The sequence below is a fragment of the Lampetra fluviatilis genome, chromosome 45 (assembly GCF_964198595.1).
Source record: "Lampetra fluviatilis chromosome 45, kcLamFluv1.1, whole genome shotgun sequence".
Taxonomy (NCBI): domain Eukaryota; kingdom Metazoa; phylum Chordata; class Hyperoartia; order Petromyzontiformes; family Petromyzontidae; genus Lampetra; species Lampetra fluviatilis.
In genome coordinates, this window is record NC_136319.1 from 2,591,336 (window position 1) to 2,618,467 (window position 27,132).

Consider the following 27,132-nt stretch of genomic DNA (forward strand, 5'->3'; position numbering starts at 1 on the left):
GCGGGGTAACGGGGAACGGTCCCAGATTATCAAGGGCTACAATCTCGTTTACCCGTGAAACCCGTATCGACTGCAATGGTACTCGATATGGCTGCACCGGCGCCTTCCACCGTGCGCACTCGTGACAGGCCTTAACATACAAATGAACATCATTTTGCAATCCTGGCCAATAGAAATCGTTACTCAAAGTCAAGGCGGTTTTCTTCTCACCCAAGTGCCTCAATCGCTCGTGCGCATCGCGAATAAGTTTTTCTCTCAAACATAGTGGCTAAAAATTGTACAAAACTTCTGTAAGACGACATCCAACCTCACCAGGAGGTCGTCTACAAGCCGAAGAAAGGCTCGATCATCCGACTGTTTGGAACGGGAGGCCCGAAGCCTCATTTTGGTAAGTGAAGCATCGTCCGCTTGCAAGCGCGCCCAACAATCTCGTGACAATTCCAGCAACCCGGGCTCCTTAGCCGGTACTTCGTCAACCTGGTCCGAATCGGCTGCAGTGGCCATGGCCGGAATGCCCTGCAGCAGTGGCCCATAGTGCAGCGATCTCTCGGAACATCTACACGAGCCTGACGGCTGAGGCAATCGGGACAGAGCGTCCGCGTTAACATGAAGCGTCCCTTTCCTGTGCTGGACCGTGAAGGAGTATCCCTGCAGGACCTCAAGCCACCGGGACATCTGACCCGAGGGTTGATCGATCCGCAAGGAGTACTGCAGCGCCGCGTGGTCAGTGCGGACCAAAAATTGCCTCCCGTACAAGTATGGTCGATACAGCTGCACAAAGTGTACAATCGCCAACAATTCCCTGCGTGTTACACAATATCTTTGCTCTGCCGGGGACAGTACACGGCTGCCGTACGCAACAACCCTTTCAACTCCATCAATCATCTGCGACAATAAAGCGCCAATGCCCGTGTCACTGGCATCGGTGTCCAAAATAAACATTTCCGCAAAATTTGGATACCCGAGCGGCGGTGCATCAGCCAAAGCGTCCCGGAGCATCTCAAACTAACACTGTTCCTCGTCACCCCATAGGAACTTCTTACCCTTAGCAGTCAGCGTATGCAGCGGCCTCGCAATTGTGGCAAAATCTTTAACAATCTACGGTAATATGACGCAAATTCCACGAAGCTATGCACTTCCGATACTGTCTTAGGCACTGGCCACGCACGTACACAACTGGTTTTCACCCCCGCTTCACTGACCACATGCCCCAAGTATTTAACAGATGTTCTCAACAATTGGCATTTCTGGGGTTTAAATTTCAAATTGGCATCCCGTACCCGGCCAAACACAGCCTGTAGCCGCTGCAAGTGTCCCTCAAAATCTTTACTGAACACAATGACGTCGTCACGGTGTATCAAACATGACTCCCACTGCAATCCGAACAATACAAGTTCCATCAATCTTTGAAAGGTGGCGGAGTGCAGCCCCATCGGAAGTACGTTAAATTGGAACAACCCCTGCGGCGTGCGGAAGGCCGTCTTCGGTTTAAATTCCTCGTCCAAGGGCAATTGCCAAAAGCCCGACTGGAGCGGGTATACATCCGCCACCAAAATCTTATTCAATTTCCGGTAATCCACACAAAATCGCAGAGAACCATCTCGTTTTTTAACCAATACAATCGGAGCCCCCCATGGGCTGGAAGAAGGAGAGACGATATTTTGTTGCAACATTTCATCCACCGTTTTCCGAATGCAATCTTTTTCCAGCGGGCTCACCCGGTGAGAATTTAATCGAATTGGGGGTGCATCCCTAGTATCAATTTGATGCCGCAACAGGGACGTGCGACCGACATCAAATTTCCTTGAGCTAAAAACGTCCCTGAATTCCCAAAGCAACCCCTGAAGATGCGACCACTGCTCGGGTGTCAAATCATCATTGCAATCGTACAAATCCCGAAACCAGCCTGGTTCCTCCTCATCCCCTGGCAGCGTATCTCCTTCCCCAGCTGCCAAGCACGCATCCCCTTCCGAGTCCCGCGCAACCGAAGCGTGCGCCAACATAGTCCCTTCTTGAATAACGACAGACTCGTGCCCCGTATTTACAATCTGAATGAATGGTTCGCCCGTCGCCGGCACCATCGTAAAAGCACCAACCAAGGAGGGCATTCGTGCCACGGTGTCAACAAAATGCCTTCCTCCAAGTTACCCACTGACAGCCCTTTTCTTAAGCGTAACGGCACAAACATATGTATCGCAGGCGGAACGCGCACCATGCGGCTAACCACAGCCTGAACCACAGCGTTAACGCGAGCAAATTTAGATGGAGTTCCCAAAAACTTAAGGCACTTCCCCGATGGCAATTCCAATCGTCCCTTCTCAATCGAAATCTTAATTGGCATCTTTTGCAAAAAATCTGTGCCCAACAAACATGGCACGGCCAGAACAATCGAAACCAAAATGTATCCCGTTACACACACCTCCCCTACTTGAATCGTTGCAAGCACTAGACCTAAAATTCCCAAACTGCCCCCATTTTCCACTATACACGGGCCATGCACTGGTTACAAAACATGGGGCAAGGTTGGTAATAATCGGAAAATTTGCAAGGAAATGAGGGTCGCAGAAGCCCCCGTATCGACGATAACCCGAACCTGTACCCCTTGAACAAGAGCCATCACATCCGACGAACCCGGCGCAGCTTCCAAAACACGACGAGCCAACGCACCCCATACAGTATTCCCATGTGAGTCATACGAAGGGGGATCAACAGTGTGTGGTGTCGCGGATGGGTGAGGTGTAGGATACGGCCGTGTATTGCATGTGTCGCGACTCACCTGATAGTCCTGGGATGGGAAGAATCCGCGGTTGTAGCCTCTTGATGGCCGCAGGAAGACACCTCTCCGTCCCCAGCAGTCCCGTGCGAAGTGTCTTCGACGCCCGCACTCGTAACACGTCAGCGGACCGCCACGACCGAACGTCCCGGGGCGGCGAGGTGGGCCCACAAGCGGCTGTGCGGCCGCTGCTGTCAGCGACCCCGGCTCCAACTCCGACAGGCCCCCGGCCGCACCGGCGCACACCACCAGGGGCTGTGGTGTCACCACCGCTGGCTCGTCGCGAAGATCCAGGTTGGCCTGGATGTTCCTGGCAATCTGCAAAGACGACCCGTCATCGTCGCTGTTGCTGGGAAGTGAGAGGACGACTCATAGGTCCTTCGCCATCAGCAACAGCTTCTCCTGGGCCAAAGAATCAAGGACGGCCTGATCCATCGCCGGGTAAGCCGCTTAGCCGAGGGTCAATAGTGCACTGCGATACGCGAGGGGAGATTCCGTCTTCGCCCGCCATCTCAACTGAAACTTGCGCTTGGCGACCGATCGCGGTTCGTAAATGTCCTACATCGCCGTGAATGTCTCCATCAGTGACAAGCGAACCCCCCTAGGGAGGCCGCAGAACATCTCCAAAGCACCGTCGTCCAAGGCCATTGGCAGAGCTCGTAGCGCTTCAGCTTCCGTCCATCCGAGTGACTAGTATGCTGCCTGAAACCGTCGTGTAAACGCCATCTAGTCGCCGACTTTAAAATCAAAGCATTCCACGTGCAATCGGCGTCGTGTGCTCGAAGTCGGCGACTCCGGCTCCTCCTCAGCGTCCAGCTCTGCACCTGGCGCATCGGGAGATACAGCCGTGCCGCCGGTCTCCCCAGATGTGATGAGCTCGTGCGGCAGCTGATCCGATCCCGTCTGCGCCGTCCGTATCGTTTGCATAAACTGTTCAAATTCCTTCGTGAGCGCCGCCATCCTGGCATCCCACGCAGCCATAACAGCTCTCCATACGTGAGGCGGGCTTGGCTCATCTTCGTCATTCGGGTAGCCCTCTTCCCACGGCGGCGCCCCATCGGCCGCGTCCGCCGGGGGAGCGTGAGCCTCCAACCCCGATGGGGGTATCACGTCCGCGTCGCTGCTGTCAGCCGACGAGCCCGCCGGTAGGTTCTTCTTTTTTGTAACTTTCTTCGACATGTCGGCGTAGTTCTTTTGATCACTTCTAACACCAGTTGTAGGACTCGTACTGACGCGACAGCTTCTTTGTCTTTCTCGGTTCTTTATTAACTCATATAGTTCACATCTCCTCTGTTGGCATCACTCCATCTCCCTCCGTACTCTTCCACTCACAACTCCCCATAAACATCACTCAATGTCCCTCCGTTCGCTCGCTCCGCTCCGCTGCTTCGCTCTCTCTCTCCACCAAGGTCCGTTACTCCGCCGCTACCCTACGCTGTACTTGCTCCGTCCACTGCTACTCTATCCACTGCTACCGTACACTGTATTCTCTTTGTTCACTGCTACCTTATACTGTATTCTCTTTGTCCACTGCTACCTTATACTATACCCACTCTATCTGCTGCTCCGTCTCACCATCTCTTCGTCTCTCGTCCCAGGCACCCACCAACTCAACTCCCTGTTTCTCCCTACGCTCTTTGCCTTTATCCCCGAACCAATTCCCCTTAATTAATTGGACCATCCCCCGCTTCGCTACTCGCCCTCAGCCCCCAGCCTCACGTGGTGTTGTTGTTGTAGACACCGCGGCGCCAATTCTCGACACCCATACCTCTCGTCCAATCACCGGCCTGCGTCCTCGATTACCCCCAAACACCTGCAGGCCCCCCTTAATTACACTGCCACCTTAATTGGTACAACAACAACAGTATGTCTCCCCGCTCCCTGTGTCCCCGTTTGCCCTTACTGTCCGCCGCGTGCCCGTATCACAATCCAATGCGTGACGCGTGTTTCTCAAGTCTTACACCTACGTGACTTTACCGAAAGAACCAGAGTATGGATCCCTGCAGTCACAAAAACTTCAAATCTAGATTTCCCCTCCCTTCCTCCGGAGGTCATCCCAAGATTGTTTGAGCGCAGATTTTCTCAATTGCCCCCACCCACGCACCCACCCACGCACCCACCCACGCACCCACCCACACACCCACCCACCCCACGAACAGAGCCTTGACCTCCGAGTCCTTGGAAAGAGGCGACCCGTAGGCATCAGGGGTCTCGTGGTTTATGAGCAGAGATCGGTCCCTGTAGACAGTGGCTCTTTACCTGGCGTGCACGCAGCCCCTGGGGGTGCGAGATGCTCTTTCTGGGGGTGTGAGACGTAGTCAGACTTGTTTAGAAGGTAAATCATCGAAACACAATTAAGCACGGACACGTAAGTACAACTCCTTTGTTTATCAAACCCCCAGCTATTTATTAACATTATTAAAATGTTTAACGATTGAGAACCCAAGGGGTGCAAGGCTGCAGTCAAGGTTAAGAACCACTGCTGTCAAAATTGCGGGGGCCATCCCATTGCGTGCTTTGTACAGAGGTGGTCCAGATGTCTTGTGACCCCTGTTGAATATATTGTGATTTTTTTGTATTGTTTGTGATTATGTGTTCTTGATTATATGTTTGTGTGTGCAGTTATTAAGTGGTGCGATTATGATCGGCTCTCTCGTTACGTGACTTTACCGAAAGAACCAGAGTATGGATCCCTGCAGTCACGAAAACTTCAAATCTAGATTTCCCCTACCTTCCTCCGGAGGTCATCCCAAAATTGTGTGAGCGCAGATGTTCTCAATTGCTCCTGGTGTGGTGTGTGCCTTTAGCCTTGCTTATTGTGAAACGGCCTTCCCCCCTCTTCAGGTCGACTCATCCTTAATATGAATTCCTGCTACAGCATCCAATAACAGTCACTGGGAAGACAAAGGCTGTTGGGCAGGCTGCAGTTATACCACTCGAATACATATTTTTCTGGTCGTGGACAATTTACGTAATTTGTATTATGCCTTTTGACTTTTTTAGAACGAGTAAAATCCAGACATGTGGAGAGAAAACAAAACTGTTACGTTAAATAAGTATATTAAAAATACGTTTTTTAAAACACACTTTATTTAAATGTACCCTACTCGTAATGGCAGAACTCCACGACTTCAGTAAGTGGCCGCAAAGCTTGCTATAACGTAAGGGGCCGTGGTGATTTACAGCCAACGTCAGTTGAGTGTGGACAATTAGACCCAAGCCGAAACATAACAAATAAAATTGAATGTTTAAAAAGACGTTTTTTTAATTTTTTGATAGAATATAGTATTGTCATCAGTATGATATAAGTATACCTAGTTTGCAGTCGATACCACATTAGGAAGTGGGTTTAAATTGAGTTACAAGATTTGAGGATACGACAACAGCAATAACAGACAGAGTGAGTTAAATAAAAGCGTGTAACAATAAAATATTTAAAAATACTTTTTTTGGAAACACGCCTTAATGCAATGTACTGTCCGAGCTGCCCCTCCCCCTGCCCCCTTCCCCCATCCCCTCCCCTCCTTCCACATCCCCAGTCCCTCGGCGTAGCTCCCCGAAACGTGCCATAACGTAAGGGACCGTGGTGTTTTACAGCCAACATGAGTTGAGCGTGGACAATTAGAGCCGTAAAAAATATCATTTAATAATTAACATTTTCATTTTTCATGATTGAATATAGTATTGTCATCAGTATGACATTCCTATAGCAAGTTTGCAGTCGATACGACACTGGGAAGACGGTTGAAATTGAGTTACAAGATTTGAGGAAACAACAGACAGAGTGAGTTAAATGCAAGCGTGTAAAATGTAAAAAAATAAATATTTTAAAATTTTAATGATATAATATATAGTATTGTCATCAGTATGACATACCTATATCAATTTTCCAGTCGATACGACATTGGGAAGATTGTTGAAATTTAGTTACAAGATTTGAGGGTACGACAACAGAGTGAGTTAAATAAAAAGCGTGTAAAATGTCAAAAAATATATGTTTTGGATTTTGTATGATAGAATGTAGTCTTGTCATCAGTATGACATAGGTATAATAAGTTTGCAGTCGATAGCATATTGGGAAGTGGGACAAATTGAGTTACAATATTTTTTAAGGGTACGACAACAGACGGAGTGAGTTAAATAAAAGTGTGTAAAATAGGCAATATTACTCTTAATATTATTTTTTGGAAAGGCAAATATACAACATAGATGGGACAAAGATGACTTTTTATAGAGATGTACAGACAAGAAACACAGATTAGATACACACATATTCATGTACGGGAGTAGCAAGACGGGACGGCTTTATACAAGCGGTGAGTGAGAAAGAGAGAGACAGACCGTAGGCCCGTGTGTGAGTGTGTGAGTGGGTGAGTGAGTGGGTGAGTGTGTGAGTGAGTGTGTGATTGAGTGTGTGAGTGAGTGATTGAGTGTGAATGTGTGAGTGAGTGTGTGAGTGAGTGTTTGAGTGAGTGTGTGAGTGAGTGTGAGAGTGAGTGTGTACGTGTAACTGGATGCATAGCCGGGTATGGGCTGCGTGGCACCCGAGGGGTGCTGAGCTGTCACCTAACCGGCTCTGCCGGGAAGCTGCCAAGATTTGTTGGCTACAAAACCCGCGGCGGATCGCGCTGCCTGCCTGGCTTGGAGCCACTGCGCCTCACTGAGCACTGAACCGTCTCTGCTGCTGCTGCACCAAGGAATGAGCCGTGGACATCGTGGGAACCCCCATCACTCGCATTGGTGACCTTGTAGAAGGACCCTTTTCAAACACAGTGACAAGTTTTTATCCGTTAGTAAGTAACGTGGACGAGTCCAGGCAGTGTGTTCAGTGGAACTCAGTCCGCCTGAGGTGTCGAATCCAAGGCATTCGTTATCTGCTGTGAACAACCCGCAGAGCCCAAGAGAGCGTCTCCGGGTTCAAGTAAACGTTTGGAGTGCAGTATTTAGATTATTTGGCTGCTATAAATTTCCAACATGATGAGCAACTTTGTTGAGCTATTAATTGTAATGGGCAGGTCGCTTCTGAAAAATAAGCTAACATTTCAGTGGGCTTTACCGGGTGAAATAAAAATAGTTGAGTTTAATTAGAATTTTCTTTTTAACATCATAGTGAACGCCGATGGGCATTCGTGTTGCTGCGCGTGCATGCGCGTTGAGTAGCCGTGCGTGTGAATGTGAAACAACAACGCAGGTGAAGTAAGCGGTGGGTGCGGCTGTGAATGGTCGGCACGGGGATCTGGAGTCTCGGACAAGGTCAGAGTGAGAGACGGTGACATCGCCAGCAGGTAGAGTTGGTGATAGATTCACACTGCTAGCAAATGGCTCAAGATTCCAGGATCTGTCACGGGAGGCTACAGGTATTTTTTTTTCTGATGCCACGATGACATTCAAGCAACTTGTCACGTTGGGGTAATTACACGGAGATGGAGTTACAGGACATCATGAGATATCTACAACTATACCAACTATATATTTAAATTTTAGCAGGTAAGGCTCACTGAGCCGTGTGGCTCTTTTTCAGAAACGACCTGACCACAAATGATGACTTATCACGTGTAAATGTATTGCAGCCAACTACTCTAAACACGTGATGTTGATTGTAAATGTGGAGGGAAAGAACCGGAAGATCCGGAGAAAAATCCACGCGACCACGGAGAAAGAGTGAGATGCAAACTTTAAATATAAAGCAGGCGTCAGGATTGGGATCAACCCACCACCACCTGTATACCTGACGAGGGAGATAACATATTGCCACCAACTTGCTGTAGGAGGATGAGGTCATCTCTCAACACTAATCTCTAGAATGAACGACCGCAGCTGAGCCTCACCGATTTATATTCAAGTTCAAGTTCATTTATTAGGTATAGCCCTGTCAGCCATTCGGCTCTTGAATCGGGTGCAACCGCAACAAACAAAAAACAAAAACATAAACAAGAAAACATCTTAAAGTTAATATGTGACTAAGTGCAAACAGAAAATCCAAGGAAAGACAGCAAAACTTGCAGAAAAAACACCGTACACCAACGCTGTGTGCAAAAATCCCAGTGGGATGCAAGTCAAACAACAACAACAACCACCAGACAACTTAGATTAAGGCCATCAGTCTAACTCCGTACTACAACAAACAAACTAGGCCAAACCAATAAACTTTTCGAAATCACCAAAATAAAGCCATGAAAGCAATGAAACAGTGATCATAGGAACTGTGACAGAATTTTCACAATAAATGACAAACAACATGTACTACCAAACCCCTGCAGCTATAGCTGGCTGCATTAGTCACTCATTAACAACACCACTAATTTATTTAAATGTCAAGGTGTGTACAGAAGCCGTGTTCACCTTGAGGCTGCTGTTTGGGCGCCAAAGGCGCGGGTTCACACTCCAGGGAGTGTCTCGTGATGTCAGTGACGACAATGAACATATTGAAAGTATTTTACTTCCTTCTTCACCATCGCTATAAGAGAGAGATCCTGGTCCAGCGTCTCTCTGAGCCACACAGCGAGTGATCCCAGTGAAATCATGGGTCATGGCGAGCGCGACTCCCAGTGAGAGTGTGGATAGTGAGCTGCGCTGCTCCATCTGCCTGGGCACGTTCGTCTGTCCCTCCACGCTGAGCTGCGGACACTCGTTCTGCCTGCGGTGCCTGGAGGCCGCCTGGGAGACAGCGATCAGCTTCAGCTGCCCGCAGTGCCGAGCCACCTTCCCTGTGCGACCCCTGCTGAGGAAGAACGTGGCCCTCGCCAACTTGGCGGAGCAGCTCCGAGTTGGAGACGGGATGGCCGCGGCCGTTGTGTGTGACATCTGCGGTGACGGCCAGACTCCTGCAGTGAAGACTTGCCTGAGATGTGAGATGTCCTTCTGTGCGACGCACTTGAGGCCTCACTTGGAGAATCTCAGGTTGAGAGAACACCTCCTGGTGGCTCCCATCGCGAACCTGGAGGAGCAATTGTGCCGGAAGCTGTCATTCTCTAAAAGGCACGTGAAGCCTCACGAGGATAATCCCAGGTTGAGAGACCGTGCCGTGGTGGATCCCACTGCGAGCTTGGATGAGCGAAGATGCCCTGAACACAGTGAGGAGCTGAAATTCTACTGCACAGTAGACAGCAGCCTGGTCTGCTTAATTTGCACCATCACAGGTGAACACAAAGGACATGATGTCACCATGCTGAAGAAGGAGCACGAGATACGGAAGGTGAGGCCCTCAGAGTGAGACACCACAAAACGATCTGACTAATTCTGTAACTGGGATTTACAACAGGAATCCATACTCTTTGGTTCTTTCGGTAAAGTCACGACGGTAGAAAAAATAACAGATCACGACATTTCGAAACAAACACAGCAGTCCTCCTGCTGTTTGTTTCACACCTGATTACGATTGCTTGTGTTGCGATCGAAACGTCGTGATCTCTTATTTTTTCTACCTATGTGACTTAACCGAAAGAGCCAAAGAGTATGTTCATGCTCTCTCTTTTAAATCACTGTCTCTGACTGTGTTGACATCTCCTACTTGGCGTTTTAGGATATAGCCTCAGGATGTATTTCATGCCAGGCTCTCACTAAACAATTCCCGTGTAAAGGAATTAAGTGAATAGAGATGTGAGACTGATATCAAAGCCACCTGATAGACAATTCTATTAAATTATTTTAAACGAGACAGCTGTGCGCACATAGGCTCTTGGGTCTGAGTCGGTATGGACACCAAGCCAGCATGGCCCCCACCGGCTGCTGCTACATCGAGGCATCAGCTTGCCCACTGCCCGTGCCCCCCGTCTCAATCGCCGTAGAGAGGCAGCGTGGAGATGAGGGCCTTTGTTGTAGAGGAGTCTGTGTGGAGGGAAGGGCAGTGTTGAGGGGTGGCTCAGGGGGCTGGAGTCTCCCCCTGGTAACGTCTCGTATCTCACTACAGACGCGCGTTGGGTATGAGACGCAAGCGGTGGAGGAGAAGATGAAGCAGGCGGAGAAGTCCGTGAAGCGGATGGAGGCCACTCACAAGGAGGCGCAGGTACCGTTCTGGGTCTGGCTCTTTGGCCCTCGTGATCTCCACCCAGTGTGGAAGTCGTAGAGGTCAAAATGCAGTCAATCGAACTTCGTGCAGCTTCATAACTTTGATGCCTCTTACTGTAATTATATCATTCACTTTCAAACTCAACATTAACTACAAGTGGTTTGCACATTTACCGCATTCGGTAGCCGCATTGGCGAGTCTGCCGCGAGGTCGGGTTAATCGGCATTGCGTCTTCCACTCCTGTGGCAAAAAAAATGTAGAGAGTGCCACTGCAACGGATTGTCGGAGTGGAGATGTGGTGCAGATGTTGCACTGCACTTTAGGTCGTGCACCGGCACGGACGCAGAGGCATGCACACCTCACATTTGCACCCCACGCCGTCCCTAATCGTGTCACCGTAGTCTATTTTAACTACAACTATTTTTATTTTACCAGGTAAGGCCCCAGTGAGCTGTGTAGATATTTTCAGAAACGACCCTGGCTGTCACAAATGATAGCAGCTCGACAAAGTGCTTGACATCATCACGTGAAAAGATATAGCAGCAGAGCCACAGAGATACATAGAGACCCACAAAGATACATAGAGACCACTAGAGATACATAGAGACCCATAGATTAAACTATTTTTTATTTCACCAGGTAAGGCCCCAATGAACCATGTAGCTCTTTTGCAGACGGAACCTGAATATCATAAATGATAGCTCAATGAAATGGCTTATCAAGTGGAAATAGATAGCAGCAAATACTCTAAATACGGTACTCTAAACGCTTGCTTGAACTCGGAGACACTCTTGGGCTCTGCGGGTTGTTCACAGCAGATAACTAATGCCTTTGACTCTAAACCCGAGTCGGATTCGTGGGAAAACCTGACCTTGATTACGCCAATTTTAAATGTGGAAGGAAAAGCCGCAGGACTCGGAGAAAAATCTACGCGATCACAGGGAGAATAACGCAGACTCCAAATATGCAGAAATAATTATGGTCATGATCGAACCCACGACTCCCTGTATACCACGTGAGGTAGTTAACATCTCGCCACATCTCGTCGGACCCACGAGGGGGCCCCCACCATACTCCGAGCGCCCGAGTCTCAACACCCACGACCTCAGCGCCCTCTAGGGGAGAAACAAGAGAAGAGCGGCACCCCTCTTTCCCCCTTGGCATGGATCCCACAGTCCAATGGGCGCCTCGTCACTGGGGAATGATTCACTACAAAGGAATATTATTTTATTATTTTACCAGGTAAAGCCCACTGAGCTGTGTAGTTATTTTTCAGAAGTGACCTGGCAGTCACAAATTACAGATCAACCAAATGACTGACATCATCATCACGTGGAAATGTATTGCAGCAGCCAAATATACATCGAGACCCATATCGATACATAGACACCCATAGAGATACCAGACCCATAGAGATATCAAAGTCACACAGAGAGATACATAGGCAGGCATAGAGATACAGAGAGACCCCGAGAGAGACATACAGATCTATAGAGATATTAGGCCCATAGAGACTCATAGACAGCCACAGAGACCCATAGTCTAAATTTTTTTTTTTTACCAGAAGAGGTTATTTGTCAGAAGCGACCTGGCTATTATAAATGATAGCTCAACAAAGTGGATGATTGTAATGTTGAAATTGCTAGCAGCCAAATATCTAAATGCGTACCGTCGATTCTAATTGTGGAGGCAAAAACCGAGGACCCAGAGAAAAATCCATATGGCTACAGAGAAAACAAACTCCAAATATACGGTATCAGGGTCAGGATCGAACCACGACCTGCTATATACCAGGCAAAGGAGTCAACATCTCCTAGCCACCGCTGCGCCCACACACACACACGGAGTGGCTCATAGTCACCGCGTCTCCACAGCAATCGGTGGCCGGGATCAGAGGTCGCATCACGGGCAAGTTCGCCCGCCTAAGGAAGGCTCTGGACGAGGACGAGAGGGAGGCTCTACGTCGTGTGGCCGTGAAGGAGCACGAGCTGCTGTCCCGGATCGAGGAGGACATCGCTCGTCACAAGCGGCAGATCGGCGAGCTCCAGGCGGCGGCCGTTCGCCTGCGCGCTCTGGAGCACAAGAACGACTCGCTCGCCTTCCTGCAGGTGGGGAGCGACTCTGTGAGACGCCGTTTGGGTGTCCAGAACAACAGAGCGGGCAGTGGCAGAGGGACTCGTTGTGCAAGGGTAGAGACGTCACTAATGATCACTCTCTCTCTCTCTTCAACAGGGGCACCTGGAGGAGACGCGCAGGTATAGATCCTTAATATCTCACGGTTAAACACTCACAACACACGGGCTGTGTGTGTTAGACACACGGGCTCTGTGTGTTAGACACAGGGTGTGTTTGTGTGTGTGTTAGACATGCAGGCTGTCTGAGACACTGACTGTGTTTGAGACACGGGCTGATGGTGTGAGACACGGACTGTTCGTGAGACACGAGCTGTGTTTGAGACATGGGCAGTTTTAGTGAGACAAGGGCTGTGTGAGACACAGGCTGTGTGAGTGGTAGTAAAGCGGTTAGCGCGCTGTGCTGTGAACCCGGTGACCCGAGTTCGATACCCGCTCACGACAAACTCCACAGTGATGATTATCTGAACCTGGGTCTCCCCTAGGTAGATTCAGCCTCAAATTTGTACCTGTTAGATGTGTAAACATCGCCACTGAGGAGACAAAGGCGGTCGGGCGGGGTGCTGGCCACCCATCCACCCGTGTACCGTTCCGGCCTTCAAAGGTGCTCGCTAACAGCACTTGCTCCTACAGTCTGTTAAGGCTACATAGAGGATCTTTGTCTTTATCTTCGTGTGAGACTGCGTGTGTGTGGCAGGGGCTGTGTGAGACACTGACTGTCTGTGAGACACGGGCTGTGTGTGAGACACCGACTGTGTGTGAGACACGGGCTGTGTGAGACACTGACTGTGTGTGAGACACTGACTGTGTGTAAGACACCGACTGTGTGTGAGACACTGACTGTCGGTTGGAAACATTTAGGCTGGCCTGCCTACGATCCATCCTGGGTTTAACCAGGCTGGATTGTGTGAGGAGCTCACAAATCCTTGAAAGATCTGGACAAAGTTCCATCGGTGAGCTCCTCCGGCAGGCAAGGCTGCGTTGGATGGGCATGCGGGCTACATGACCGCATGCATATGTAATAATCCTTCCAGAGACGGCTTCGGAATCGGTCCTTTTATTTCCACTCCACAATACACTTTGCTCACTCACTCTCCGTTGCTGGCAGACAACGGAGAGAGGACAGACAACGCACTAAGTCCCCACCGCGCACGTGGCAACCCCAGCCCCCGTCCACGCGTGACCCTGCTCTCGTTAGTTCCAGTCTGCTCCCGATCGTTCCCCTCCACTCGCTCTTAATCCCTTCGTCACGTGGTTCCCCCAGCCAATCGTACATGGACAGCTTCGACCATTCTCGATGGTTCCCTGTCAATCCCGGGACCACGCCCCTCATCCGGCTCCCCATTGGCTGGGGCCCCGAATGGCTAGGCCAATCACTCCTGATGACCTGTCGTGATGACGCATGGGCCATGGTCCCTATCTCAACCCTTATTGGCTACAAGCAGGACCGGCAAGCCAATCCCCACGTTAACCCTCTATGGCTGTTATTACATCACCCCCCCCCCGCCCCCGGGTGAAAAAATTTAGCCGTCTCGGCTGGGAAAAGGGTGAAGAACCAATTCCGCAACATCTTATTAGGGCACCAAGGTGCGTTTAACAATTTGAGGGTGAACCGGCGTTCCCGCGCCTAACAACATTTAAAACAGTCACCCATAATAATAATAAAAAATCACAACATACATTAGGGCGCCCCTGCAGCGCGGTAACGACAGGGAATGAGCGAAACGATCAAACGTTAACGAAACGGAAGAGATTTCGACCGCGTACGCGACGCGGGACCCTCTCCGCTCCCAGCGCAAGGTCGCTTTGCTTCCGGATGGACAGGAGGTGGCAGGCTCGAAGAAGAAGTCGGTTGTTGGTGCTTGGTCACGTCCAGGGCGGGCCCCGTTGGAGGGGGGGCAGCGGGGGCTTCCCCAGCCCTCAGAACCTGTTCATCTGCAGGAGGCACAACACAATCCCCCCTGGGATCAACGGGCGTGTCCAGCGTCGTAGTCGGCCCAGCAGAACCCGGCAGGTCAGCTTTTGGGGATGAAGGACCGACACGCGCGTCAACATAGGGTTTAAGTCGCGAGGAATGAACATACCACCGACGTTTGCCGTATTGAACACGGATACTTTGCGAGTTCCGAACGTCTACGAGCGTCACAGGCCCCCGCCATGGCCTGTGCAGTTTAGGGGATGTGCCCGCAGGTACCTGGGGGCAGTGGAGCCACGCCAGGTCTCCCACTGACCAAGGCATGCGAGTATGCGATCGACGTGCGTACCGTTCGTTCCTTGCCTGAGCACGGGCCGTCGCACACCGGGCAGCCTCTCGCGCTTCCGTTACTCGTTCAAGCGAGTCACGCACGTGGTCAGGCAGGGAGCGGGACGGTTGTTTACTCGGCGTACCCAGTTGCACATCGATGGGTGGAACATTTTCACGCCATACATAAAAAAAAACGGTGAGTATCCCGTGGACGTGTGTGGAACCATGCGGTATGCCGCCAAAACGCCTGGTATGTGCAAGTCCCAATCGGTTTGCTTTTCACTGACCGTGTGACAAAGCATAGCGGAAAGGGTACGATTGAATCGTTCCACCATACCATCTGTTTGTGGATGGCATGGGGAGGTGCGAACTTTCTTTGTACCTAGCGCGTCACAAACTTCCCTAAGCAATTTAGAAGAGAAATTCCGGCCTTGATCTGTGAGCAGCCTTTCAGGTGCCCCCTTGTCCATGACATACCCGTTCAAGAAAGCGTCGGTGATGGACGCTGCCGTTTGGTCGGGCAGAGGCCAGGCCATCGGCCATCGAGAAAAATATTCCACCCCGACCAGAAGGTATTTATTGCCCCTAGCCGACGGGGGAAACGGCCCCAGAATGTCGAGAGCCACTAATTCGTTAATACGGGAAACTTCAATGAAACGCAACGGTGGTACATAGCGGCTCCGAGGCGGCTTCCTTTTCGCACAGTCATGGCACGAGCGGACAAAATCATTGATGTCCGCCGTCATACCGGCCCAGAAAAAATCCTTTTGCATCGCGGCCAAAGTCTTTTGGACGCCAAGGTGCATCAACTTATCAGCGTGCAGAGCACGGAGCAGGTCGTAGCGCAGCGAAGTAGGCACCACCAAGCGTGGTCGGTCAGACACCCCGTCGGTACACATTAGCAATCCCGACTTACCCCGGAACATCTGCCACTTCCAGCCCGCAAATTGCGATTTCTGTTTCCCAACCAATTTACGTAGTGGAGACAGCGAGGCATCGGCCTCCTGCTCGCGCAACCAGACCGCGTGCGGCAGCCGTAAGGTGTCATCGGTGTCCACCGACACCTGCTGGTCCTCCTCTTTCGCTTTCGCCCCTGCATCGTCCTCATTCGCTATCGCCCCCATAACCGGGCAGGGCGACGTGGGCGGTGCGGCACAGCGGTGAGTGCCCATCAGGCAAGTGCACGGAGGAACGGGCGGCAGCCTCGAGAGCGCATCAGCGTTCGCATGACGGGCTCCCTTTCGGTACGTTATATCGAAGGAAAATTCCTGTAACGATTCCAACCACCGGGCCAATTGGCCTGACGGCTGATCCAACTTGAGGGAATATTGCAAAGCCGCATGATCAGTGCGGACCAGGAATTTCCGTCCATACAGGTACGGTCGGTACAATCGAACAAAATGGACAATTGCCAAAAGTTCCCGCCTTGTCACGCAATATCGCGTTTCCGCAGGGGACAGAACCCTGCTGCCATACGCCACCACTCTCTCAACTCCATCCTTACGTTGCGACAAAACGGCCCCAATGCCGATATCACTAGCATCCGTATCAAGGATGAACAGCTGTGAAAAATCTGGGTAATCTAACGTAGGCGCCGTGGCGAGGTGGTCCCGAAGTGCCATAAAGGAACTTTCTTCCTCCGCCCCCCATTTAAACCTTTGATTTTTGCCAGTCAGAACGTGTAATGGTTTTGCCAACATCGCAAAGTTCTTAACGAAGCGGCGATAATAGGAAGCGAATCCAATAAACCGCCGAACATCACCCACTGAGGTGGGTGTGGGCCACTCACGTACACACTTCGTTTTCAGAGGGTCAGTGGATACGCCGTCCGAACTGACAATATGACCCAGATAACGGACGGAGTGTTGCAGGAGGTGGCATTTCTTCGGTTTAAACTTAAGGTCAGCCGCCTGCATTCTTTGCAAAACTGTCTCAAGGCGTTGGAGGTGTTCCTCGAACGTGCGGCTAAAGACAATTATATCGTCTAGATATATGAGGCACGTTTCCCACTGCAGTCCCGCCAACACCAACTCCATGAGCCGCTGAAACGTGGCCGGAGCCGCGTTCAGGCCCATCGGCAACCGATTAAATTCAAAGAGGCCTTGCGGCGTGCGGAATGCCGTTTTGGGTTTTGACTCGTCATCGAGGGGAAGCTGCCAGAAGCCCGAGGACAGGTCAAGGGTGGAAAAGAATTTAGCACCCGATAAAGCATCCAATGAGTCATCCATCCTCGGTAAGGGGTACGCGTCCGCTACCGAGATTTTGTTCAACCGGCGGAAATCAACGCAAAACCTCGTACCACCATCTTTTTTCTTAACCAAAACGACGGGCGCGCCCCAAAGACTGTTGGATGGCGAGATAATATCCGCTGCCAGCAATTCATCCACCGCCCCACGCACGTGTCTCCTTTCCGCCGGGCTCATGCGGTGAGGGTGCATACAGACAGGTGGCGATGCACCGGTTTCAATATGGTGCGACAAAAGCGATGTGCGTCCGAGGTCCAAATCATTCCTGCTGAACACATCAGCGTACTGCAGCAACAGCGAACGCAAGGCGTTCCTATGTTCATTTGACAAGGAAGAATTCTCTCCGCATAAATCCGCGATCCAGCGTTCTTGTGAATGATCATGCGGAGACCTATCAGCAGGCATCCGAGCGCGCGGCGGTTTTTCACAAGAGGCGAAATCGGTAGTGGCGTGAGCCAGCACCGATCCCTCCGGAACAACAACGCGATCAGGTCCCCCATTCAAGACCTGTATGAAAGGTGCCTGACCTGGGCGCACAATCGTTTGTGCCGCCGCCAAAGAAAAGGATTTCGATACGGAATTCGATGGGGATAATAGCACGCCTTTCGCACCCCTCCCCATTTGAAGCGGTTTTCGGTAACGTAGCGGAATGAGCATTTGCGCTCCCGATGGAACTTCCACCGTAGCCGCAACTACAGCAGTAACTGCGTTACCTGTAGGCGCCTTGGCCAGCAGGGAAGGCAGGAACGCCATCCTACGACCCCCCGGCATTTCCAAACAGTCCTGGTCGACCCGTATTCGCAACGGCATCCGGCGCAAGAAATCCGTCCCCAACAAGCATGGAACAGCTAGCGAGCGAGAAATTAACACAGGTCCTGCGGCAGTAATATTTCCGATAGCGATGCGCACATCCACCTGTCCGCAGATACCCATGCTCCCCCCATTGGCGGCAACACACGCATCATTAACCTTGCGTATTCTCGATGCAAGAATGGACAACAAATGAAAAATTACATCCGAAATGATGGTAGCCGATGCGCCAGTGTCCACCAAGATACGGACGTCAACGCCGTCGATGGTACCACGTACCGTCGACGAGCCCGACGCCGCAGCCACAATCCTGCGAGCCAATTTCTTCCACTGTGTAGCAGAGCGTGTCAATGGAGCAGGAGAAGTAAAATCGGCCTTAGGATTGTAAGAATGAGTGCGAGTGGATGAGTGATGTGACATGACCTGCCGGGTGTCCGATTTGTGCCGACTCGCCCGAGGTTGTTGCAGTTCCGCGGCAGGTAGAGGAGATGGATGTCCCCTTGGTGGAGGAGGCGACAGCAGAGGTCGGCAGCGGCAGTCACGGGCGAAGTGGCCCCGTCTGCCGCACTTAAAACACGCGGCTGACGTCGGCCGGTGGTCGGACGACCCGGCCCTCGCACGCGGTCGGGCCGTGTAGTCGTCCCACTGGTCACGCAGCCGCCGGCCCGGAATCCTACGCGGGACAGCAGCAGCCAGCATGTCGTCGTCGCTCGAGTCGTCGGAGCAGTGGACAACCAGTCGCGGAGACCACCCCAGAGGCGGCCCGTCGATCTCGGGTTTCCCCGTCCACGCCGCCATCTGGTCCCACCGCTTGAGATTAAACTTAGCGTCCAGGCAGCGCGCCACCCACCGCGATGAAAGCGGTTCGTGGCCGCACACTGGTAGAGAGATGTTGAGCTCCTGAGACAACTCCAGCATGCGGGAAAGGATGAGTGGATCCAAATGCTCGGCCGTTGCGTCGGGGTAGGCGGCCATGGCCATCGCCATCAACGCCCCCCGATAGGCCAACGGCGATTCCTCCGGTGCCCGGCGACGCGACATAAATTTTCTGGTGGCCGATGTCGGCGGGTCGTAAAATTCCGCCATCTCTGTGAACGCATCCTGCAGTGTCTTCTTCTTGGACGCCGGAATGGAGCGGAAGACTCCCAGAGACACATCATCGAGCAGCGTAGGTAGCGCTCCCAGCGCTTCTTCCTCCGTCCAGTTGACAGATCTAAAAGCCGACTCGAAGCGCCACGTAAAAGCACTCCAATCGCCCCCGGCGATAAATTCTTATATTTGTGGAAGGCGATGTCCGCGGTGGCAGGCGCGTGCCACGGGCGTCTCCGGCCGCCGTTCCCGCTCTCCGCTCGGTACAGACAAAATGGCGTCCGGCGTCCGCGTGGTAGCAGGCGCGCCCAAAATGGCGGCCAACGACTCCGGCGCAGCCGCCCCACCCAAGACGACGGCGTCCTCCCGCGTGGCAGGAGCAATGGCGGGTCCCGCTTCTATAGCAGGACCCCTTCCCGCGGCGTCCAGCTGATCGGCGATCTGGCGACCCACGGCTGGTGAGGACGCCACCGCGGTCACCAGGCTTAGCAGAATTGCGCGCAACGACTCAATCTGCTCCGCCATCAGCCGCCATTCGTCTCTCGGTCCTGCGGTGGTCGCATCTTCCCGCGGTCGACGCTGAGAGGCGTCGAGGCGAGCGTCGTCAGTCGGCGGCACCAGGGCTGTAGCTCCCAACAGCTCATCCTCCTCCGTCTCGGCCTCTTCCTCCGACAGAGGCACGGGCAGGTTCTTTTTTCTGAGGTGTTTAGACATCTTGACGATCGTCCAAACAGTCGCAGAATTACTTCTGACACCAGTGTAATAATCCTTCCAGAGACGGCTTCGGAATCGGTCCTTTTATTTCCACTCCACAATACACTTTGCTCACTCACTCTCCGTTGCTGGCAGACAACGGAGAGAGGACAGACCACGCACTAATTCCCCACCGCGCACGTGGCAACCCCAGCCCCTGTCCGCGTGTGACCCTGCTCTCGTTAGTTCCAGTCTGCTCCCGATCGTTCCCCTCCACTCGCTCTTAATCCCTTCGTCACGTGGTTCCCCCAGCCAATCGTACATGGACAGCTTCGACCATTCTCGATGGTTCCCTGTCAATCCCGGGACCACGCCCCTCATCCGGCTCCCCATTGGCTGGGGCCCCGAATGGCTAGGCCAATCACTCCTGATGACCTGTCGTGATGACGCATGGGCCATGGTCCCTATCTCAACCCTTATTGGCTACAAGCAGGACCGGCAAGCCAATCCCCACGTGAACCCTCTATGGCTGTTATTACACATAAATAGCTTTTGTTCGGCCGGATCGAGGGGGCTAAACGGGCGCGGAACGGGCTAGAGAAGAGATGGAGTGATGTGGTACAGGAGGACGTGGAGCTGAGTCGACTTGCCGATGACTGGTACCAGCCGTGTCAAGATCGGCCTCTGTGGAGGAGCCTCCTGAAGGACGCTACTGGGCAGTTGGAGGCAGTCGCCCTCCAACAACAACGGAGGGCAGAGGAGCGACGCTCACAACAACGAGCGGAGCGCCGGATGGCTAAAGCACAGCAAGTTGGTACAGTAGGGGGCACAGGTGGTGCATCAGCCAGTCATCTCGGTCATCTCGGTCAGTCGACCCGTGGCACCTGGGTCTGCCCCGTGACCTCCTGCCAGCGGGCGTTCGACACTTCACGTGGCCTCAAGGTGCACTTGGCCTGGCACAAACGTCGTGGTGACGTCACCGCCACTTAGTAGCAAATGGCGGTTGTTGTTGTTGCGTGTGAGACACTGACTGTGTGTGAGACACGGGCTGTGTGTGAGACACTGGCTGTGTGTGAGACACGGGCTGTGTGTGAGACACGGGCTGTGTGTGAGACACGGGCTGTGTGTGAGACACTGGCTGTGTGTGAGACACGGGCTGTGTGTGAGACACTGGCTGTGTGTGAGACACTGACTGTGTGTGAGACACGGGCTGTGTGTGAGACACGGGCTGTGTGTGAGACACGGGCTGTGTGTGAGACACTGACTGTGTGTGAGACACTGGCTGTGTGCGAGACACTGGCTGTTTGTGAGACACGGGCTGTGTGTGAGACACGGGCTGTGTGTGAGACACGGGCTGTGTGTGAGACACTGGCTGTGTGTGAGACACTGGCTGTGTGTGAGACACGGGCTGTGTGTGAGACACGGGCTGTGTGTGAGACACTGGCTGTGTGTGAGACACGGGCTGTGTGTGAGACACGAGCTGTGTGTGAGACACTGACTGTGTGTGAGACACGAGCTGTGTGTGAGACACGGGCTGTGTGTGAGACACTGGCTGTGTGTGAGACACGGGCTGTGTGTGAGACACGAGCTGTGTGTGAGACACTGGCTGTGTGTGAGACACGGGCTGTGTGTGAGACACTGGCTGTGTGTGAGACACTGGTTGTGTGTGAGACACGGGCTGTGTGTGAGACACCGGCTGTGTGTGAGACACCGGCTGTGTGTGAGACACTGGCTGTGTGTGAGACACTGACTGTGTGTGAGACACGGGCTGTGTGTGAGACACTGACTGTGTGTGAGACACTGACTGTGTGTGAGACACGGGCTGTGTGTGAGACACGGGCTGTGTGTGAGACACGGGCTGTGTGTGAGACACGAGCTGTGTGTGAGACACTGGCTGTGTGTGAGACACGGACTGTGTGTGAGACACGGACTGTGTGTGAGACACTGGCTGTGTGTGAGACACTGGCTGTGTGTGAGACACGGGCTGTGTGTGAGACACCGGCTGTGTGTGAGACACCGGCTGTGTGTGAGACACTGGCTGTGTGTGAGACACTGGCTGTGTGTGAGACACGAGCTGTGTGTGAGACACTGGCTGTGTGTGAGACACTGACTGTGTGTGAGACACGGGCTGTGTGTGAGACACCGACTGTGTGTGAGACACGGGCTGTGTGTGAGACACTGGCTGTGTGTGAGACACGGGCTGTGTGTGAGACACTGACTGTGTGTGAGACACTGACTGTGTGTGAGACACGGGCTGTGTGTGAGACACGGGCTGTGTGTGAGACACTGACTGTATGTGAGACACGGGCTGTGTGTGAGACACGGGCTGTGTGTGAGACACGAGCTGTGTGTGAGACACGGGCTGTGTGTGAGACACTGGCTGTGTGTGAGACACTGGCTGTGAGTGAGACACGGGCTGTGTGTGAGACACGGGCTGTGTGTGAGACACGGGCTGTGTGTGAGACACTGACTGTGTGTGAGACACTGACTGTCTCACTCCTCAGTGTGCCGGGTAAGGTCCTGGCAAGGATTATTCAACATCGCCTTGCTAGGCATGCTGAGGAGAGGCTTGCGGAGCCCCAATGTGGTTTCAGGAGAGGGCGGTCCTGCACAGATGCCATATTTTCTGTCCGTCTGCTACAGCAGAGGTGTAGGGAATTCCAAAAAGACCTACATCTCTGCTTTATTGACCTGGTCAAGGCCTATGATACCATCAGTAGGACTGGGCTCTGGGTTGTTCTTCGTGCTTTCGGAGTCCCTGACCCTCTGCTCACGATCATTAAGGACCTTCATGATGGTGAGCGGGCCCGGGTAAAACTACGTGGCCGGGAGTCGGAGCCTTTCCCTGTACACCTTGGGGTGCGACAGGGATGTCCTCTGGCTCCCACATTATTTAACATCTATTTCGACTGCGTGGTTCGTGAAGCCTTCAATAGCTGTACCGGGAGAATTACCATTTGGTACAGATATAATGGGAGGCTGATCGACGCCCGGGTGCGATCAAGGGATGGCTCCCTATTGGTCAACCACGTTATGTATGCCGATGATTTGGTAATAGCTGCTCATTCAGAAGAGGAGTTGGAGACGCTGCTGCTGAGACTGGAGTGTGCCACTAAGAGGTGGGGCCTTACCATCAGCCCCACCAAAACTAAGCACCTGCCTGGGTATTTTGTACCATAGGGCACTCCGCCCCCACAACTCCCAATCGGTGATGGGGCAGTTGTGGAGAGAGTAGAGAGTTTCCCATACCTGGGCAGTGTGCTCATGACCGGCTCCAGTTTATCAGCAGAGGTCTCACTCCGAATCAGTCGAGCGGCAATATCTTTTCATCGGTTGCGTAATGCTGTGTGGAAGCTACCTGGTCTGTCGCTCCGCACGAAGCTTCAGGTCTTCTCGGCCACGGTCATTCCCTCCCTTCTCTACGCTTGCGAAACGTGGACCCCCCTAGTGGAGCATCTTCGCCGGTTGGAAACATTTAGGCTGGCCTGCCTACGATCCATCCTGGGTTTAACCAGGCTGGATTGTGTGAGGAGCTCACAAGTCCTTGAAAGATCTGGGCAAAGTCCCATCAGTGAGCTCCTCCGGCAGGCAAGGCTGCGTTGGCTGGGTCATGTAGCCCGCATGCCCAGCCACCGCATGCCTAAACAGCTTTTGTTCGGCCGGATCGAGGGGGCTAAACGGGCGCGGCACGGGCTAGAGAAGAGATGGAGTGATGTGGTACAGGAGGACGTGGAGCTGAGTGGACTTGCCGATGACTGGTACCAGCGGTGTCAAGATCGGCCTCAGTGGAGGAGGCTCGTGAAGGACGCTACTGGGCAGTTGGAGGCAGTCGCCCTCCAACAACAACGGAGGGCGGAGGAGCGACGCTCACAACAACGAGCGGAGCGCCGGGTGGCTAAAGCACAGCAAGTTGGCACAGTAGGGGGCACAGGTGGTGCATCAGCCGGTCATCTCGGTCAGTCGACCCGTGGCACCTGGGTCTGCCCCGTGACCTCCTGCCAGCGGGCGTTCGACACTTCACGTGGCCTCAGGGTGCACATGGCCTGGCACAAGCGTCGTGGTGACGTCACCGCCACTTAGTGGCGAATGGCGGTTGTTGTTGTTGTTGTGTGTGAGACACGGGCTGTGTGTGAGACACGAGCTGTGTGTGAGACACGGGCTGTGTGTGAGACACTGACTGTGTGCTAGACACGAGCTGTGTGTGAGACACTGACTGTGTGCGAGACACGAGCTGTGTGAGACATGGGCTGTGTGTCAGACATGGGCTGTGTGTCAGACACGAGCTGTGTGTGGGACACGAACTGTACGTGAGATATGGGCTGTGTGTGCTACGGATGCTGAGTGTTCCGATGCTGTGGTTAAACGATGCTATGTGTGATGCTGTTGGTGGTTGTCCCAGGAGAGAGATCCCAATGGAATCTGCACCCCCACCTCCCACTTCACTGGACGCCACCACGATCCGCTCCCTTGAAAGGGTCGTGAACAGATTCCTGCCTCTCGTCTGTGAGTGCCTCAGTCTTGCACCCGCGTGTACCGTTGTGTTGCACTGCACTTCTGTGCTCCCCACCTTCATCAACTTTTCATTTTATTTTACCAGGTAAGGAACACACTGAACCATGTCCCTCTTTTTTTGGGAGCGACCTGACTATCACAACTGACAGCTCTATGAAGTGGCTCATCACGTGGATATTCATAGCAGCAGGCAAATCCTCTGAATGCAAATTGATTCTAAATGTGGAGGGGAAAACGCGAGGAACCAGGAATAAATCCACGCTACCACGGGGAGAGAGACGCAAACTCTGAAAGAGAGCGACATGGATCAGTGGGCTCTACATGGTGAAATACAATTCCTTTAACAGTTTCAATATTCTACTAAACCCTACTGCTGTGTCCTGAGGAAAGTGCTGTTAGCGATCAGCAGCATCATCTATGAAGGCCGACACGGCACACAAGGGGGTGAGTGGCCAGCACCACGCCCGTCGCCTTTGTCTCCCTCGTGCCGAATGTTTACACATCACATCAGCAGAGGGCCGTACAGCGTGAACTTTTGTTGTACTGCGCCTCTACGCTTCTAAGTTCACGATCCCCACCATCGCCAACGCGCACCGACGAGAGCGGTGAAGTATGGTCAAATAACCCCCCCCCGGACGCGAAGTGCAGGGAGGCGCTCATCCAGCAGAGGAGGGACACACAATGTATGTTTGTGGATGTGAGAATGTGCGAGGCTTGACGCACAGTCTGTGTGTGGATGTGAGAGTGTGCGAGGCTGTGGTGGCTGTGGAACAGGCGTTGTGTTTGTAGAGAGACGCTGTGAGAGTGGCGTTCACATCGTGATGCTGGCATCATCACCACTGTTCACTACCACTGCATACACACACATTGTCATGTTAGTGTAGCACTTTTGCTAATCTTTATTATTCACTAATTATTATTCACTAATTATACACTAATGTGTACACTACTAACCAATATTAGCATATTTACACTAATACTAAGGAATATTAGTACATTTACACTAATACTAACGAAGAATAGTATATGTTCACTAATACTAACGAATAATAGTATATGTACACTAATACTAACGAATATTAGTATATGTACAATAATACTAACGAATATTATTGTGTACACTAATACTAACGAATATTAGTATATGTACAATAATACTAACGAATATTATTGTGTACACTAATACTAATGAATATTAGTATATGAACACTAATACTAAGGAATATTAGTATATGAACACTAATACTAACGAATAGTATGTGTACACTAATACTAACTAATATTAGTGCGGGCGTCGTCGCTGTCCTCACCACAGATGGACGCTCACCGACTCTGGACACAAACTCAGCCCACGACCACCTCCAGATTTCTTCGGATCGCAGGACAGCGACGTGGAGCGATGTCCCCCAGCGTCGCCCCCATCACCCACACCGCTTTGATGTATGGGACCAAGCCCTGTGCTCTGAGAGCTTCTCGTCGGGTCAGCACTACTGGGAGGTGGACGTGGGGAGCGCGGGGCGGTGGTGTCGGGTTGGAGTCGCGTACGGGACGATCCCACGTAGAGGGAATGGTGCTGAGTGCCGCCTGGGAGAGAGTGACGTCTCCTGGTGTATACGGAAAGATGGCGACAGCTTCTCAGTGTGGCATGGCGGGATAGAGACTTCACTGTCGGTGCCGGAGCCTCCACGGAGAGTCGGGGTTCATCTGGACTGGGACGTGGGGCTGCTGTCGTTTTACAGCGCCGACTCCATGGCGCTGTTGCACTCTTTTCACCAAACCTTCGCTCAGCCCCTACATCCTGGGCTACTGGTGGGGTGGGGTAAAGTTGGTGCCTCAGTGAGGATTGTGGATCTGAGTGGTGCATCCTGAGAAAGGTGAACGTGAACAGCTTAGAGTGCAGACGCCACGACGCACGGCACTGGCCACCCTCGTCGCCGTATTGCGCAGTGCCACGCCCGGGACTGGCTGGTGACTGTCATGTGATTGTAGTGTAGGGGTGCAGTGATTAGCAATGGTGAACTGGGATGTGTTTATGCACTGGTGGTGTCATGGGTTGTGGGAGTGACGCAACAAAAAAAAAATGTATTTAAAAAGTATAAATGTATGCATACGACAGTGGCATTGTAACGCTTGTATCGTCGATTCTACAATAAAAAATACGGAACACAAACAACATCAGCAATAGGTTTTCTGTGATGCCGCCGCCACGAAGCCATTCAGCAGGCGCCCCACCCCGACCTCGCCACCACCAAGTGACGGAGCCGACCCCCGCGTCCCCCTCACCTCACCTCACATAAACACACCCGCACGCATTTCCCCCCCTCATAGAGCTCCGAGGGGAAGTCACCTGGCCGACCGGTTTTTATCCGAGAAGCCCTTATCGGGATTAACTTTCACGGTTTCCTGCGGCCAGGAAATTGTACGACCTCCCCCGATGCTACTTCGCGGCGCTGCGACCGGCATTAAGATTGCAAGGTCGCGGCGAGGGGCCACTCGGCCACTGCGCTTGAAACGCACCCCCCACTCCCACGCACGCATCGACGAGGCAAGCAGAGGGGCATAAGGAAGAGCATAATTAGAATAAGCGCCGCAACACGCAGCGCATCTTATTAGCATAGCAAAGG

The 27,132-nt window shown here is 52.5% G+C and overlaps 1 protein-coding gene and 1 long non-coding RNA gene across 2 annotated transcripts in view; one reads left to right on the top strand and one right to left on the bottom strand.

Moving 5' to 3' along the window:
* LOC144947519 (uncharacterized) overlaps positions 1 to 27,132 on the bottom strand; it is a 543,474-nt gene that overhangs the window by 378,023 nt on the left and 138,319 nt on the right. The gene's annotated exons all lie outside the window — the stretch shown is intronic.
* Positions 9,303 to 26,377, top strand: LOC144947514 (E3 ubiquitin-protein ligase TRIM11-like). Its single transcript, XM_078876733.1, has 8 exons — positions 9,303 to 9,724; positions 9,833 to 9,968; positions 10,683 to 10,778; positions 12,656 to 12,889; positions 13,014 to 13,036; positions 14,492 to 14,500; positions 24,396 to 24,499; positions 25,824 to 26,377. Exons 1-8 carry the CDS (start codon positions 9,303 to 9,305, stop codon positions 26,375 to 26,377), a joined length of 1,578 nt encoding a protein of 525 aa, XP_078732859.1.